This window comes from Ursus americanus, chromosome 28, assembly GCF_024610735.1.
Source record: "Ursus americanus isolate L20-20 chromosome 28, mUrsAme1.1.p, whole genome shotgun sequence".
Classification (NCBI taxonomy): Eukaryota; Metazoa; Chordata; class Mammalia; order Carnivora; family Ursidae; genus Ursus; species Ursus americanus.
In genome coordinates this window covers 4,196,456-4,214,391 of record NC_142154.1, presented here as the reverse complement: position 1 = coordinate 4,214,391, position 17,936 = coordinate 4,196,456, and the positions used below count along the sequence as shown (strand labels likewise).

General features: G+C 52.8%; 2 protein-coding genes across 7 annotated transcripts in view; both read right to left on the bottom strand.

Annotated features, from left to right (window-relative positions):
* Positions 1–854: 854 nt before the first annotated feature.
* On the bottom strand, positions 855–3,624 carry RPS17 (ribosomal protein S17). Its single transcript, XM_045813146.2, is given in 6 exon segments — positions 855–980; positions 2,178–2,243; positions 2,751–2,856; positions 3,045–3,196; positions 3,459–3,471; positions 3,473–3,624. Coding segments are annotated over 6 exon segments (570 nt in total). The 3' UTR covers positions 855–899.
* Positions 3,625–5,313: 1,689 nt separating this feature from the next.
* Positions 5,314–17,936, bottom strand: part of CPEB1 (cytoplasmic polyadenylation element binding protein 1) — a 92,378-nt gene continuing 79,755 nt past the window's right edge. For 4 of the 6 annotated variants that reach the window (XM_087856604.1, XM_087856600.1, XM_087856601.1 and 1 more), the window contains exons 5-12: positions 16,453–16,705; positions 14,503–14,616; positions 14,103–14,207; positions 13,075–13,211; positions 10,056–10,254; positions 8,751–8,845; positions 8,134–8,214; positions 5,314–6,764 (exon numbers count right to left, since the gene is read on the bottom strand). In XM_087856604.1, coding sequence (XP_087712730.1) covers positions 6,654–6,764; positions 8,134–8,214; positions 8,751–8,845; positions 10,056–10,254; positions 13,075–13,211; positions 14,103–14,207; positions 14,503–14,616; positions 16,453–16,705 — 1,095 coding nt within the window. In that variant the 3' untranslated portion in view covers positions 5,314–6,653. The remainder of the gene's footprint in view (positions 6,765–8,133; positions 8,215–8,750; positions 8,846–10,055; positions 10,255–13,074; positions 13,212–14,102; positions 14,208–14,502; positions 14,617–16,452; positions 16,706–17,936) is intronic. The other 2 variants (XM_087856602.1, XM_087856603.1) reach the window with 1 other exon arrangement.

Genomic DNA, 17,936 nt, shown 5'->3' with positions numbered 1-17,936 from the left:
TTCATATGCATACGGGCACGTGCACGCGCGCACACAGACACACACTCGAGTATAAAGCGACTAGGGCAAAATTAACAATTGGTAGATCTGAGTATTTGAAGTTTCTTGTATTTGCAACCTTCTCTGAAATGTTTTTCTATCAACATTGTTACGTATTTTTACATTGTTTGCTGTATCTATCTGCCTCACAGCAGCAGACCGGCAAGGCTTCTACCACCTCCTTGCAGAGATCTCAACACCCACGCTTGCCCAGCTCCGCCGGGGACAGAAAAGCAAACCTGTGGACCACCAACTTAGCAACAGCTCCGTCTTCTCATTACTCAAGAGCAGGCACCAGCCCTGCCCTCTCTCTGACCCACAGCCTCAGCAGACAAGCTCAGAGCCATGTATCCAGGATCCAGCCAGCAAGCATCCCAGTTGCATCGACCCTCCTCACCTCCACTCAAACTTGCATCTCCTGTGTTCCAGGTACCGGGCAGACACCACCCATCCTATCTCCCACCCACAAAGCCCAACGCTCAAACAGGTGAGGAGTGTTAGTTACCCTTTCAAGACAGGCTCATTAGCCCAGATTGTATGTAACTGGGAAAGGCTGAGGATCAAACACCCAGGCATGCGGGGCGAGGAGGAAAGCATCTCCCAACTTCCACCTGAAGCCAAGGTGAGAGCTCAGTGCCTGCCAGGATGAGGCAGGGTGGCTCAACTCTCCAACACACCCACTGTCTGTATGGGCACTGCCAAGAGGCCACTTACAATTGCTCACACTGCAGAGCGCTCCTCAGGATCTCTCCCTTGAGAAAGAACTCCTGCCCTTAGCACTACTGGCACCCAACCCACACAGGACACAGGCAAGGTTGTTGTCCAAGGTTTATTGAAGATATTACAGCACAGCAGAAAGATTAAACGGCTCCACGCGGTGTTTTGAAATTCATCCCAACTGTAGGCTGAGTGACCTGCAGGTTGGACAGACTGCCGAAGTCCTAGAAAAACAACAAAATAGGTTCAGTTCAGGAGCTCTGTGATGAAAGTCCCAGGAGCACTGGCAGGCCATGCCTGTCAGCCTCCCCTGGCTTGGGCTCCGGTTGGTGGGACCCTGCAGAAACCCAACAGGGGCCTTCTCCCTGCCCCAGAGCATTAACTCACAAGGGAGCCTACCTGCGATCTGAAGGCACATGCACCCCAACACCCAGGGTGTTGTCCTGCACACTGCAGGATTTGTAGCGGCATCCCTGGCCTCTATCCACTAATGTCTGCTAGTATTCCCCAGCTCTGACAACCTAACGTGTCCAGACAGTACCAAATGCCCTGAAGGTCAAATCTATTCCTTTGAGAATCACTGCTCTAGGCCACATACAGTGCCATTTCCTTTCCAGGGCCTGACACTTAATGTCCCTCTCATTTTATTCTCAAAAACCAATTTTATATTTGAAACTACAAAGTCGCATTCGGGACAGAGGTTATTTCTGGAGAAAATGATCCACGGCAGACTTCAGCTATACTGGTCATGTTTTTCTGAAACTGCCTGGTGGGTACACTGAAGTTCATTACCTTCCTGAATCAAATATTTCATGATCATAAAGAAGAAAAAACGAAGTTGCTTCAGGTCACTGCGTACTGGGCTCTGAAGCCATGCTGCCTTCACCAAACTATGCACAACTACGGAGAGAAGCCACATGAAGACAGCTCAACAATCTGGTGAGTACGGGGAAGGAGAGCACAGTTCTTCAGAGTGGTCAGCATACAGACGCACACGCAGTGAAGTCCCCGAGGGAAGGCACAAAGAATGAAATGAAAAGACAACCAGAGCTGGAACCAGGGAGGCAAATGTGAGCAGCAGCCACAGAGGCAGGCAGGACACACGAACAGGAGAGGAGGGAGGACGGGTGTCCTGAAAGTCCTGGGGGAATGGCCACTGGCTCTAGGAACTCCTCCTGTGGAGGGCCATCTCCACCTTGAATAACAGGGTAACCCCATTTTGGAGGCAGCCTGTCCAATGGTAGCAGTGTAGACAGAACTCCCAACCCTGCCACCCACTAATCTTCAAGTTACCATTTCCTCAGGTAGTAAAGGTAGGTAACAGGATGGGCCTCTTGGGACATGGCGAGGACAGAGGAAAAGCTACGGATGGTCCTCGGCCAGGGATAAAGTCCTCCTTTAGTTAGTCGGCCAACACTTACCAAGAGTTTCAACATTTCCTTAGTGTCAGGATCTACTTCAATGATTTCCTGATCCAGGGCTGAGACCTAGAAGGAACAGGGCAGGCCCCCAAACAATCAGTGGGTCATCATCTCTCACTCTCCCCACCGTTTCTCCAGGATTCTTCAACGAGGGGGGGGGGGGGGTAGGGGCCGGCACCCTCCAAGGTGAGCAGTCTGCTTAAGGATTCCAGGTCCCAGGGATCCGCTTTTCTGCTTCTACCTTTGTAATTCCCTCGCTAACATCCAACCGGTTTGCAGAAAACCTCCGGAGGAGGCAACAGCTCAGGAATGAGATGCTAAGGCAAACCATGAAACGCACAGCATCAAGGGCTCTGCTGGGAAGAAGCCGGAGGGCCTAAAGGGCCCCAGCACGGAAGAACAGGGCTACCACACCGGCACATGACTTTGGGCACCTACAGCTGGCCGGGGGCGGGGGGAGAGGTCTATGGATAAGAGACCCCTTGCTCAGACTCGCCGGAGGACCCCTCTGCAGGTTCTCAGCAACCTGCCCCACCTCTGAGGATGAGCCGGAGGCAGACCCCGCAAGTTTACCTCGGGCACGTAATTATCCCTCCTTTCTCGCTCCTCCTCCTGCAGCTTGATGGAGATGCCCCTGACGGGGCCCCTCTGAATCCGCTTCATCAGGTGTGTGACATAGCTGCGAAGGGACACATGCCCAGCAGCACCGTGAGGCCGCCGACGCCGCAGCGACGAGGGCCGGGGCCCCGCCCGCGCCTTCAGACCCGCCAGCTCGAATCCTCACGACCGCCCGGGGCCCTGCCCCGGACGACCACCCCAAAGCGAAGCCCGCCCGCGCCCCGCCCGCGCTCCTCGCCGCCAGCTCACCCTGCGATCTTGTTGCGGAGCTTCTTGCTGGGGATGATGGCGATCTCCTCGCACACGCGCTTGTTGGTGTGGAAGTCGTTGCCCAAGCGCGTGTAGTACTTCTCAATGATGACCCGGGCCGCCTTCTTCACGGTTTTGGTGCGGACGCGGCCCTGCGAGTGGGAGAACACAGCGTCACCCGCGAGCCAGGACAGCCCTCCGACGGCAGCGGGGTTCGCGGGCTGCGGCAGAGCCCGGGACGGGAGAAGGGCCGGCCGGGCACCGCCGGAGCGCGCGGCTCAGCGCGGAGGCCAGCGGCCCGCGGAGGCTGGGGCCTGGCGGGGCCCCGCGCCCTTCCTCGAGGGCTGGGGGCCGCGGAAAGCAGCGGATGGAGGACGATTGTAGGGAGCCGGGGCCTCGGGCCAAGATACCTACCATGTTGGCGGGTATAGTAAAAGAGGAAACAGGAAGCACAAGCGAGGCCTATAAAGCGCCGGCCAGAAAGGCGCTTCCGGCTAACCCGGGACTCGCAGAGTCGACTCGGATGCTCCACAGCGACCCCCGGCGCGGCGGGGCGGAAATGCAGGCGGCCCGCGGCCATCTGGTGGGCGGGGCGAATGTCTGGCCCGCCCCCTACCCCCCGTGGGCGCGGCTCCCGCTTCCGCTCCCGCTCCCCGCCCCTCCTACGGTTCTGTTCGCCCGCTTCTTCTGCTCCTTGGTTCTGAGATAGGATCGTTTGCTGTGCCCTAGACAGAGGGCGTGCATGTCTTCTGCACGTGCCCACGAGACGGGGGGAGGCTTTAGCATCCTTGGGACGGCATTCGGGAGCGTGGAAAGGTAAGGAGGTAGGGATGGCGCCCCGCCCAGGACCCTCAGCCTCGGGGACTTGCCTTTTCTAGCCTGGGGGAGAGGCGTGCCACGGGGAGAGTCTTGCCACTGGGAGAGGCTTGCCACTGGGAGAGGCTTATCCCGTTTTTTCTAAGTCTTTGGTCAAGCGTCACCTTATCAGAGGGGCTTTCCCCCTTTATCCTTTTGTAGCATCACCGTCCTTTTTAAGCTGCTTGTCATGGTGACTTGTCTTAGTTTCCTCAGCTAAGGGTGAGCTCCACGACAGTAAGGGTCGTTTTGCTTCCCTAGTCCCCAGTGCCCCCCACAAAGCAAGCCCTCAAACGTGGAAGCAGAGGGCCCAGTTCGCCTGCAGTGCTCCCAACCAGACGCACCTCCTCCAACCAGCACGGTTTGCTGCCGACCCGTCCCCAAGCCTGCCCCCTCCCTCCAGCTCTGCTCCCCCCAACGCTGCTGAAGCAAGTCCCAGGCCCCCACCTGACTTCAGGAAAGGCTGGGCTGGCCAGGTTGCAGGAGTTAAGGGGCACCGGGCTGGGCCTCATCCCTCAACTCCCTTCCGGTCACCTTGGCCAGTGCCCGCGGACTTTGGACTGACTGGGAATGGAAGGCCGGAGGACAGGAAGCTCTCTCCCTGAAAGTGGCAGCTGCACAAGACGGGGATGGAGGGGAGAGATGCCTCTTCGGGAAAAGGAGAAAAAGCGGAGACCAAAAGGGCGGTCAGGCTCCTCTGAAGAAGTTGCAGGAGCTTACTTTACCAGCAAACGTCCTGTGAAGCAGCTGCCAGCCGGGCCTCCAAAGACGAGGCCGCTCCTTCTCGCCGAAGGACTCCCCACCCCGTCCGACCGCGAGTTCTTGCCCCTCTCAGCAGACGGATGCTTGGCTGTGTCAGGTTCCCTCTACTTCAGCCTACAGCGGAATCCAAAGATCAGTCCAGGCGCTGGGCCCAGGCACAACCTACCTGGAAAACTCATCCGCGGACCCTCTCACAAATCCCGGAGCCTGGGACAGAGTCCGAATTAACAGGGCTCTCAACAACAGCAGGAGGGAAAGTTCTCCCTCTCCGAAAGGACTGGGCGAGCACCGGTCAGTCCAAGGCGATGGAAAGCCTTCCCGGAAGGCCTGGGAGAGCTTGAGAACACGTGGCCAGAGCAGCCGTGCCTCCGGTTTCTCCAGGCTGGGTCTGGGGCTTTGAGAAGTGTACGCGCGAGGGCTTCTTATGCTTGGACTAAAGCTACCCACCCGCCAGAGAGGCGTCTCCGAGGTGCATTTGACCGCGGAAGTGACCAAGAAGTACTTGCAGGGGCAGGTCTCCCCGTGACCCCACTGCCAACCTGGGCTGGAATCCCATCACAGAAAATCCAAGGAAACACGAAGTTTTACTCTCAAGCCTTATTACCCTATTGCCCCTCGGCTCCCACACCTCAGACACAGAGACAACGAGAACTCTGCTGCAACGTGTTTATTATGTGCCAAAAAAACTACACCACAGCTTACTCCACACATCCGTAGGAGAGTGCAGTCTTGCCTGCATATACTACAATGAGGTAGAGACTTCACACACAGCTTCACAAAACCCACAGAGTAGCTGGGATATGCAGCAACGCAACATCAGCTCAGCAGGAGGGAGGGGTTATGACACTGGTTCTTTGGCACACAGCTTCCCAAAGAGGGGCAAGTAGGTTTTTTGTTTTTTTTTTTTTAAAAAAAGAAGAAAGAAAAAGTCAAGTTTTCAAATTCCAGTAGCATTTCCGTGACTGCAACTGTTGCTTCATACACTTCTCAAATAAAAGAAATAAGGGAAGGGTACTTGTCCCCTCTGAGAGAAAGGGCTCCTGTGAGCCTTCATCTGCCCCCACCAAAAAGCAGCCCTTTTTTAGCTCAGTTACAAAAGAAAAAAGTCCTGTGACTTTGTGATTAAAAACTTCTATCAACCCTCCCCCCACATAAGTGCAACTTAGGAAGGTGCAATAAACCATTTAAAACTATATACAGCAGCCGCTCAAATACCGTTTATCCGGTCCAGTTTCAAATCCAAAAAAAATTTTTTTATTCTTGGTTGCAAATGCCTTGATTTGCAACTGTGAGAAACAGTGACCAGCAGTCCCCCAGACACAAATTTGCTATAATGTTAAAAGCTGCCAGGAAAGAAAAAAAATCTCTTGTTCCAAACGACTTAAAAACTGTTTTAAGGAGTGTAAAAAGGAACCGGTAAAAACCCTCGAGCGTAAAATATGAAATATGATTTTGGTTTAAATGAAGAGCAAAGTCTCCTTGTTGTTTACAGTAAAAAACACCAGCTGAACACTCAGTTTATGCCGTTCAGGTGGGGGTTAAATAAATGGAAAGGCACTGTATGGCAACTGCGAGAATGAAACCAACGAGACCTGCGCATCACCACCATCAGTATTGCAAGGAATGTAAAAAAGCGCTTTTAATAAATAAACCTAGATGTAGGCATCGTGTCAATACCTTCCGGACACGTAGTTCTTTTTTGCTTTTCATCGGCAAAATGAGGAACTAAAATCTGGGAAAACTACAGAGTCGCTTGGAGGGTGAGCCAGAAGGTCCTTGCCCCGGCGCACCCCCTGAAAACAAAACCCGACAGAACTCATTGTGCATTAATTAGTGCAGAAACAAAGACAGATTCAGCAAGTGCAAAGGTGACTACGATTTTCCCTTGTCCTTGGGAAGCCAGCTCCCTGGTCGCCAGGGGCAGGAAGGTGCAGGCAGCTGCCTGACCTGCCAGCCTTGGGCGCCACAGGCCACCGGGCACGGCCAGCCCCTCTAGCTGGCATCTCGGTTCTTCTGGTTCCGCATCAGGGGGCTGTGGTGGCGCAGGCCCTCCATGCTGTGCCGCCAGTGCCAGCAGCTCCGGCAGAAGTATTTGAAGCACACCTGGTGGGGGAGAAGGAGGAGAGACGCCGTGCCCGCGTCAGCACCAGTGAGGGGCTGCTGCGGGAGCTGCCTGCCTGCCCTGCTGGAGAGGGAGCAGGGATTCCTGGTGGCCTCTGTGCGGTTAGAAGACATGGTCTTGGGGAACATTTTCACCCCTAACAGAGGCCTGACCAACTGCGGTAAACCCACTAAGTGCCCAACTCAAGCAAACGTGCTGTGCTCCTACTGTGTGCGGAGAGGGCGCCAGCTCCCCGCAGTCCCTCCCACCCCCGGGGCTGCTCTTCAGGTCCCCTGCCCTTCCCACCTCCTACAGAGCAGCTGCATCATATGGCTGATAATTTGGGAGAACACTCAAAGACAGCGGCTCCATGTCCTAATGCTAGGCAACAGGCCTTCCTCTTCACACTAAGTGGAGAGGCGATGGGGTATGCACCACAGGCCTGGTCCTAGCTCTGGCCAGCCGTGCAACCTCAGCCAACCCACCAACCTCTGAACAGTGACCTGAAGATGGGGGTCAGCTGTGAATGATACGGACATACAGAAGTCTGCTAGAGGAGGCTCCTCAGAGAGATACATGTTCTGACCCTTACTCAATAACCCAAATTTACTCACACCCTCCCTCTGGAGCCTCCGGGTTAACTTTGACCTACCTGGAACCTCTGACCTGAGCAATAAGCACCATGCAAAAACCCAAGCAGGGCTGCCTGCTTGTGTGTGAACAAGCCCCAAACCTCCCCTAACTCCTGTCCAAGTGTGGTACCAGGCCAGCCACACTGACACCACCTGGAAACTTGTCAGAAATAAAGAATCTCACATTCCACTCCAAACCCAAGTCGGAATCTGCATTTAAACAAGATCCTCAAATGTGTGCTCATTAACATAAGAGAAACACTGCCCTAACGCACCCAGAGCCCTGCTCCTGCCACCCAGGAGCATTCAACAGAAAGCTGCCCACTCTGACAACTGTGGATAGAAGCCAGGTACAAATATCAAGAGTCCAGAGGCTCACAAGTGAAGAAGGGGTCCTTGAGCAGGGGAAGATCAATGGAGAAAGGCCTGAGTTAGAACTATTGTACTCGGCTTACAGGTGCTACTGACCATACCCACTCAGGTTCCTTTCATGCACAAAGATGTCCTGTTGGTGGTCGTGCCACAGGCAAGGGGAGGGCCAAGGTGTTAAGACTCAACTCAACAAGCTTTCCCAAGGGCTTGTTTCCCTGGTCTGACCATCAGAGAACATGACCGCTGTCTCCTTTGTGTGTTCTTAGACAACTACAAGAGCACCAACTTTCTAGGGACAAATGTGGCATGACAATTTTTAATTGAGGGCAGGGACTTCCTAGACATCTCAAGTGCCCTGGGGACTCACCTGATCTCGACAGAAGAAGGGACCAGGCTGAGAACTGCAGATATGACACAGAGAATCTTCTAGGTAGGGGTCAATCTGAACCTGCACAAAGCAAGAATGGGAGAGTGAGTGGCTCTTCTCTCCAGGAGGCCAAAGGGGCCAGAAAAGAAGGGGCATTACTGAGCTATACACAGGAGTGCAGGAGGTCTCGTTTTAAAGGAGAGGATTACGGGCAGAGTAAGACCCTAGAGGACAGATCCACACAGCACAGAAGGCCAGGCCGGCAGGCTCCAACACACACCACTGCATCTGCATGGGTTTCTTAGCAAATCTGACGCCACCATTCGATCACCCAGCAAAAAGTAAGTGTTCAGAGGACTCAGGTCAGGTTGGAGAATAGGAAGCCAGGCTGCCCAAGCAACATTGGTCAAACACCCAGTGAGCGGAGACACCTCACATGTTGAAGAGACTCCACGGTCCCAGCTCCCCTCCCTCCGGAGCCTGCCATGGCCAGGCCACGCCCAACCCAAACCTCACTTGGCCCACTCCCTGGGCACCCCAGCACACAAACGGCTCCAGGCTCAGGCCTGCCGTGGGTAGTGAAGACCCAGACTAAAGGTACAGACCAGCACACTCACCTTCTTGGTGAACTTGGTGGTTTTGATTTCCACGAAAGCAGCGCTGACCGCTTTCAGGTAACTACGTTGGTTATTGAAAGTCACACGACCAGACCCTAGGAATAAGAGAACAAACTTACCTTCTAACCAAATTCTCCCAAATGCTACTTGTCAACACTCAGGAAACCCTGTTTCTAGACCAGGGGTGTCAGACAGAAATATAATGTGAGATACTTATGTAATTTTAAGTCTTCAAGTAGCCACGTTTAAGTGAAAAAAAAGTGGTGGAATTAATTTTTATAATATAATTTATTTAACCCAATTTATCCCAGATACTATCATTTGAACACATGACACTGGCCGTATTTTAAGCATTCAGCAACCCCATTTATTGAACAGTGTAGTCATGCAGACTGCTAGCACAGGGGAAGGACGTGCTGCCTGAGACGGGGGCCGGCAGAGACGCCTCTGGTCCTGGCAGAAGCACAGGCAGGGGTAGGAGTGGGAACCAAGATGCAGAGAGAACACATCTCTGAAGGGAGGGCGGCCCGCAAACCCCTCCTGGCCTGGAGGCACTCCGGAGATGGAGCAGGGAAGCCACAAGACGACCCATCCTGCCAAATGCTGCCGCGGCCCCACAGCCTCTCTGGTCCCCGTGCCCCGTGTGCGGTGCAGCAGGGATCAGCAGGCGGTGCTCCCTCCCCGCCAGACTCAGTGTGGGTGGGCAGAGTAAGCATTCGGGGAGGTGGCTTAGCCATGTCTTGATCACAAAGTCCAGGCTCTGCTCCACCTCCAAACCCCACCACCAAGATTACTCTGCTATGGTTGAGAAATGAACCTCCTTTCTCAGGGGGGCTGATAAAAAACTCCCCTCAGCGAGGACAGCACAGGCCATGACTACACTCTGCTGCCTGAGTCACCTGGTATCGTCCTTCATTGGTCTCTGCCCCTGGAGACAAGGCCACTTTTCAAGAACTCTTAAAAAAACAGGCAAGTTCAGGGAGGTCCTGCTTTTTAATATACCTGTTCTTGTCGCAGACTGGTTTGGCTATGAGCTCTGAGCTTCCAACCAAAGTTCTGGTCCCACTTTCACCTCCTATGATCTCCTACCACTCTCCCCCCGTTCGTGGGAGGTGGAGGGAGAGGGGTGGGTGCAAGAGGCAGGACTGATGGCTTCTCTAGAGAACGACGCTATGCTGCTGGTAGGAACTCATCTGCAGACCTGGGTCAGGCCTCCCTCTCCACTCCCGTGGGAAGTATCACAATCTCGGTCTAGCAAGGTCCCAGGGGCCACCAAGCTTTCCCACACAGAAGTGGGACACTTACCAATGGGATACTTGTGCTTATCTGTGTCAATCCCAGCGTACACCACTCCACCAAATAGGTCGTTCAAGATGGCTGCCAGGGCCTCGGCGTTGAGCATCCCGTGCAGAGCACCAACAAACACTGTCCTGCTGGGGTCGAGTCTCTGAGAGGGGCTCCGGACAAAGTTGCTGTCAGCCAAGACCCAGGGGATCACCTGCACCTGGAAACCACCCAAAGATGTGTGAGCCCTGGCAGGGAGCCGGAGACACGGGCCCTCGTGCCGCGAGGCACATGCTCGGGAGGCACTCCAGCTGGGGTTCCGAGGCCCATCCAGTGGGGGCGCAGAGTACCGCCCAGTCCCGGGCACACAGGCACTCAGCAGCCACCTCACCCCCACTAGAGCTGGGTTTCGATGAGTCTGTGTGTCCAAAATGGGGGAAACAAGTGGAACAGCAACCAGTCATCCTGGAGAGCAAGCGAAACAGTCCCAGCTGTCACACCCAGCAACCTAGCCCTCTGTCACTACCGTCAACTGTATGGTTCCAGCAGAGGACCGCAGAGCCACAGAGAGCACGACGTCCCTGGGGCAGAAGGGACTCACACTGAAGGGTAAGACCTGGAAGGACAGAGGGTGGGGATGCTCGCGGTCCCACTATGAGACGGCTGCTGGCCCAATGTGTGCAGGATCGGGCGTGTGCCAGGGACAGGGAGTAACTGGAGAGAGGCAGGGTGGATGGCTTACAGGGCAGGAGGTGACCATGTCCTTTGCCCCTGAGTTCCCTGAGCCTAGAACAAAATCTGGCATAGCAGGCAGAAGACTCCACAGGAAGTGAGCTGACAGATGACTGGTGTTTTTGGAAAGTTAATCTGTGACGATCCAACAACACCAACAGCAAAAAGTCTTGAAGCAGGAAGAGATCTGAGGTGGAAACCACAGCTGAAAGGATGGGTGATGAGGACCTGGAGGTCCTGGTGGCGCTGGGCACAGAACAGGCCAAGGCCAAGAAGATTCTTCCACAGAGGAGGCTGTACAGGTGAGACGCCTGGGCCTGGTGGGAGAATGAGGAGTCGGGGCTGAAGGGGTCCAGGCCTAGAAGACCGTGAGATGAGCGCCTGATGGCAGGTACCGGGACAATCTCATTTCATGGGAAGATGAAAAAGTCTGTTTTGCTTTTTCCACCCCCGTGGAGAAGTATCACCATCTTGGTCTATATCCCAGGGGCCAGCAAGCTTTCCAAGCTTTTTCTTACACTAAGCGCAAGAATCTAGATTACAGGACATCCTCAAGAAAGGCCCCACAGGAAGGCAGGGCTCAAGGAGGATGTGAGGCTGGAGAGGGGAGTGTGGGTCTGAAAGCGAGAGCAGAGCCACAGGAGCGACTGAAGTGACGGGGAGAGAAGAGAGTCCAATTCTGAGTGCACTGGTGGCAGAGAAGAGCCTGAGAGGAAGGAGAACCAGGACAGCCGAGAGTCAGTGCGTCAAAGGCGGGGAATCACTGCAAGGTGACGAGGCGGGGACAGGAGATGGGGAGGTGCCAGCAGGGGCACTGAGGAGGGCCGGGGGTCTGTGGTGTGGCCGTGGCAGCCTCTCGCTGTGAAAGCAGGGAACAGGGACGACGGAGCAGGTTAACCAAGTCCTAGAGTGTAAGGAGGTGGGAGAGCTGTGTGAGCCCCACGCAGCGGGAAAGGGCAGCCGCGAGACCAACTTACCCTGCCACTAAGACAGAATGTGAATTAGCACCAGGAAACATCTATAAAATAAAGAGCCAGCTTTGTTACTTGGATTATTTTATTTTAAACCCAATGTGACCATCTCGGTTTTTTCCCCCTTTACCCTACAGATTTTAACTGACTTGACTTCCTAGAGCAGTTTTAAGTTCACAGAGAAGCTGAGCTAAGAGCAGAGTTCCCATGTTCTCCGTGATCTGAGGCATGCGCCCCCCCCCCACACGGTGCCTGTGCTACGATCGGGGGACCTGCACCAATACCTCGTCACCCCCAAAAGTGGTGGTTTCCCCACGGTTCAGGCTCGGTGTCTGTGTACATTCTGTGAGTCTAGACAAATGTGTAAGGACATGATCCCACCACTGCAGTATCACACCGAGTAGTCTCCCCACCCTAAACCCCCCGTGCTCCAGCTATGCGTCCCTCCCTCCTCCATAACCCCTGGCAACTGCTGATCTTCCTACCACAATAGGCATTTCAAGTCCCCATTTTATAGATGAGGAAATGAAGGTTCAGATATATTATGTAGCTAGTCCAGTATCACAGTGTTCTCTGGAACCAGGTTTTTAAAAAAAACAACACTGATTCCTGAGCGCAGAACTTCCTTTGACAAGCGGTTCTCGAACATCACCCACTAGAACCATTCGTGGAGCTTGGTCCAAAGTGGAGATTCTTACACTCCTCCCAAACTGACTCAGTAAGTCTGAGACGGGACCCAGGAAGGGCCCTGGCAGCCCCAGCAGTGAGGGTCGCAGGTGCAGTAACACTGCTAGAGACCCATGATGCTAAGGGCACAGGCACACGAGGCCGTGAGCAGAGAAGGCGTCAAGACAGAGAAGCATATGGAGGAACGCACATAGTGAGCAAGCCCTGAATGGGAGCCAAGAGGTGCTCCACGGATGGTGTGGGCTAAGGAGGAACTGACCCGCCACAGACTGGGAGGTCGGAGGCACAGCCTGAGGGCAGGACTAGCAAGACACAGCTGCAGATTATCAGTTAATTCCAAGTAGAGAAAGCTGCTGTTTTCAATTTCATTTCTAAGACCAGACGTTTGGGGCAGAGGTGTTGGCTAGAATAAGGGCCGGGACACAGTCTAACCTCTACAGGCAGGAGCACACAGACACGAGGAAGGCCCAGAGGTTTTTTGTTTTTCTACTGTAAGGGAGTATTTTGCTGTCCTTCCCGTAACACAGGAGGAGCAGCCTTCTTGTCTCAGTAGGAACGCTCGCCCGCCGCCCGCGTACTCACCCACCCCAGGAAATCCATGCCTCACACACGAAGCACCCTGACCGAGAGAGGACGTCGTGCTAACTCACCTCCTTGCAGCGCATCCTCCGGCTGGACATCTTGAAATAATATTCACTCAGACCATCTGGGCTCAGTGGATCATGAGAGCAAGCCTGAAGCAAGGCCCGGACAGACTTCTCTAGTTCAAAGACCAGATACACATACCCTATTTCCGATAAAGGGAGAAACAGCATTAACATCCCTGGGGTGGTTACTCCTCAGGCTTGGTTTTGCAGTAGGGGGTTTCTTCCAAGAGAAATGGCTTCATGTGTAAGATACATGTTTGTCCTACTCCTGGAATGTCTTTCTGAATGGAAGCACTTGCCGGGTCAGATGGCTGGACCAAGTGAGGGAGAAGCACACCATCTCCCACCCGAGGGAGGGAAAGGACAAGGTGGGACACAGGATCCCATCATAACCACACAGCTCTTCATCCCAGAACACAGCATGTTCCGGTCAGCAGAGCCAGGCTGTCCTGGGGCAGGGAGGATGGGAGGTCTGTGGCCCGTCTGCTGGGGCACGGAGGTATTGCTTTAAAAGCCTAGTTAGACCACTGGTTCAGTTCATCGGAACATTTTCAGTGAAGATGGAGCAGAGTGAAAATAGCACCTGCTCCTTTCTACAGGGAAGGGATCTCATTTCAGACCAGTGAGGAATCAGATGCTTGGTCCTCATTCCTGCCAACTCCAAAGGGATCTCAGAATTAGGTCAGGCAACAATGTAACTGGGCAAGAAAGGCAGGCAAAGGAAAGCTTTTTGAATGCCTCATTTTGAGAGGAAAGTAGCTGCCAGGGTTCAGGTTTGGAGGGAAGTGCACAAGGAACTGCACACAGCAAGATTCACAGGCACCTCCAACCGCAGTGTAGGTGTAGACAGAGAACATTAGCTCAAGGAAGCCGAGGGACGTGCTGGGCTGGAGGGAGTGCCGACAGCGGAAAGTTCTGTGCTCTCGAGTGCCCAAACCAAGTTACCGGCATGCAGCTGGGACAGCCCAGCACCCTCAGTGCAATTACGTAGTAGGGAGGGGAAAAAAAAGCTCCTACCATGTCTGTATTACCTTTAGGCATATTACCTTTGGGAGGACACCGGGGGTGCTTGCCATCCTTACCAGGCCACTCCACACTCAGAGAGCCAAAAACACGGAAGGTGTTAACCAATCCAGCTGCAGGGAGATGGAAAAGAATGGCAGAAACTGACGGGTCCCCCTCCCCAGGAAGGCGCAAGCACAGGAGCCCAGTGCTCCTCTCCCAGACTTCTCTCCCTTGACAAACAACTCAGAATTGACCTTGGGTCTCTGGTAATAGACACAGAAACAATACGGGTGTCTAAAAATGCACCCCCGCCCTCACTCACTCCTGTACTACCCTGTGCTTGGGCCCAGGTTCAGCCCTGGCCTCGAGTCCAGGTTCAGTGCTCTTGAGAGAGACGCCCCACCTTCAGTGCTCGAAGCAGCTCACCTTCCGTAATATCCCAAGGAACACCTCCTAGGAACACCTTGCAAGAGTAGATGGGGTTCTTGTAGTTCCGGGGAGGAAGCTGGCCACTCCAGGTACAGGTGGCTTCATTCACAGCTTTGGTAGACGACAAAGAGAGAAATGGGTCAGAGGATCAACAAAGTCACTGCTCTTTTTTGGGATGAACTTATCCAGAAAGAACCAGACAGGCCATGGTCCCAGCCTGGCTGCCTGGGAGGACATCCATGAGGATTCCGAAAGGCAAGAAACCTTACACCTCATCAAACCAGTCAGCCCAGTGTGACGAATCCCTAATTCTGTCTCCACTAGAACAGACGGGAAGAGCAAGCAGTTATGCGGGTAAAAGTGATCCCAACCCAAGCTATTTTCAAACATGTGACTGAGAAGCCAACCACAAAGTCGTTTAATCTAGTCATGGCTTACAGTACTAATTAAATTTCTAATTACTTTAAAACCAACAAAGCAATTTTGTATACAATGTCCTACAGGCTAACTGGCCCAAATTGGCCTTCTCCCCAGATGTTCAAACAAGGAACATTCTACTGTTCCCTGGTCTTCACTCTGAACTCAGTCACAGAAGTCAGGACAGTGCCAGTAAAAACCACCAGTAGCAACCCAACAAGACAAGAATGTCCCCACCACTCCCCTATGCAGAACCATGTCCCCTCACTGCCAGAGCTGCCTTCACAGCACCTGCACAGACACGGGCCTTCCTTGATGCCAATACTGTAGGATAAAGGATTTTCCCCCAACCACCCCGCTTTCTATTTATACCAAATGCAAGTTTGTCTAAACCCATTGAAGTTTCTCTGACTCAAACACCTCGTTAAGAAACCCTTCTTGCTGTACAGAGGAGAAACCATCTTGTTTGGCCTGTTCTGAAAAGTTCTAGAGGCCTCTCTGTTCTCGGTGACCACTTTGCCCTTCAACCCGTCTCAGTCTGTGCCTTTCCAGATCAGTGGGGACTGGCTAGTCCTTGCCCGTTTTAGTCCTTCAGCACTGGGGCAGAGAGCCAATGAAACCAACCATCACGTCCGCCCAGGACAATGACATGGAAGCTCATTCCTTAAAAGGCACAGGCCCAATGTGTTGCTACACCAAGAACTTGGGTACTATCAGCAATATTTTGCAAACAAAAACATAAATCAATACAATGGCCTCATCCAAAAGCAAGGTAATGTCATTTCATAGGCAAACAATGGCACTAGTACAAACACGGGTTGCCAAAACCATTAAGTGAACAGGGCAGCAGAAACACCAGGGGAGAATGAGATCAGGTCCAGCTCTGTGGTGGGAAAGATAGACATACTGAAGCCTACAGAAGCAAATGGATGGAGAACTGAACATTCACTTAGTCTCAACTCCAGAACCTTAGAAGAGCGGTCAGTGAGCATCTACCTCCCTGAAGCTTTGGTGAGCAACTTACTGAGACTCCTCTACTTCCAAGTACCGGTGTAAGAGGAGGGACAGATTCAATACGTGTTTGAACTCAGATGACAGAGCCTAAGGGTTCCTGGGAGACGAGGCTGACACATGGACCACCTACCCCACAGTGCATCCCTGAGCATACCCATCAGAAAGCCTCGGGAAGAAAGCTCCAGCATGGGCTATGTCTGACAGGGCTCGGAATTAGAAAGGGGAGAGGTAGACGAAATCCTGGGCATCACTTCCAGGGTTTCTCCTGAACACACCCACCCCTGAAGAGCACGACGGAGAGGTGGGTCCAACCCCACAGGGGCGCAGCCTCCTTCCTCTCTGCTCAGCCTCAGAGAAGTCCCTGAGTTTGTCCCATTCGCACTTACGCCACAAAACACACCAGAGACTTCACCACACAACCAGGGCCCCTTCTGAACAGTTCACCAGTCTGTGAACTAAGGCCACTTACTCCCTGTGCCCAGAACAGGCTCCAGGCCTGGCCACGGCCACACTCACCTGCAGCTTGCCGGTGCAGCCTGGCCTCTCTCTCGATGCTGAAGGGGTCTTTGGGGGCTTCGAGGAGGTCCCAGGACGGCCACACAGAAGCTCCTGGCCATCTCTTGGATGCACTGGTTGGGGAGGGGCTGACCGCAGCGAGAGCAGCTTGCTCTTGGTCCATCCGGGACCCAACCCCCATCTTTAAAGGGTCTCTGGGACCACCCCCCGTCAGAGACAGGAAGGGCAGGGGAGGGGAAATGCGAAGGCTTGACTAGGGGAGGAAAAAGGAAGACACGGGTTTTTAAAGGACAGTTTTGTTATAAAAGTAGTAATCATACTCTATATAGAAATTATACCATTTAGCTCTGATATTTTCTTTTAGACTTTCTTCCTATGCATTTTTTTATTAGTTGTCCTTACACTAAAATTTAAATAAATCCTGTTCTCCCCAACTCAACATTTTTTTCATATCCCCAGGCAAGTCTTCATAGTCATTTTTAATTAATTTATGATAATCTATTTAGGGAAAAAGCTAAATTTCACTAACCTATTCCCCTGTTAAATATTTAGACACATTCCAAGTTTTCAGGATTATGAACACAAACTTTAAGGTATAGCTTCTTCTTGCTTTGTGTGGTTTTTTTTGGGTCCAATTCCTAGATGTAAAATCCCAAAATGCTTTCTAGGAGGGTTCTGCTTTCTATCAAAAACGTATGAGAGTGTGGGTTTCACTCTAAGCTTGTATCAAGGCTCTAAATTTTACTAACTTAAGTGGGTAAAAATGATACCACATTATCAAAAAAACACAAACTAATTACTCAGAATATTTCCTATAAGTATGAATACTGCCTCTATTTCCTCCTTCTGTGGGCTGTCTACCCACAACTCTTCATCAATTAACCCTTGGGATTGGGTATCTGAGAAAGTTCTTTCAACAAAATCCCAAAATATCAAAGCTAGTTATGAGGTAAATTCCCAAGACTGAGCACCATCTGAATTAACATAAGCAGAACCAGAAGCATCTAACCCTATTTTGTAGGGGAGTAAACTACAGCCCAGAGAAATCAAAGGGACCTGCTGTGGTTACCCTTCTGGAAACATGGACTAAACAGAGAAAACCAACAAGCAGGGGGAACACCAATGCCAGCTTTCGTATTCTAGGGCAGGCCAACAGGAGACCAGGTGGGTCTTAAAAGGTCAGGCAATGGATGGGAAACTAACCACATCCAGCGCTACCAGAGCTGGATGGAGAAAAGGGTGGGGAAAGAAGCCTTCGTAGTCACTGAACAGTCAGCTGAGGGGATCTGGCAGTAGAGAAAGTCAGGCTCAGAAAGCACCTGAAATTGTATTTTATCTAAGGATGATTCCTCACTGCCATTCCCATGTATTTACCTCTCACGTCCCCTGTCCCTCATCTACTCTAATCCACCCGCCAATTCTACTTAGCTCAGGTGCCACTCCTGTCACGCACCGCTGTGGAGAAGGGGCATGTGGTACACAGA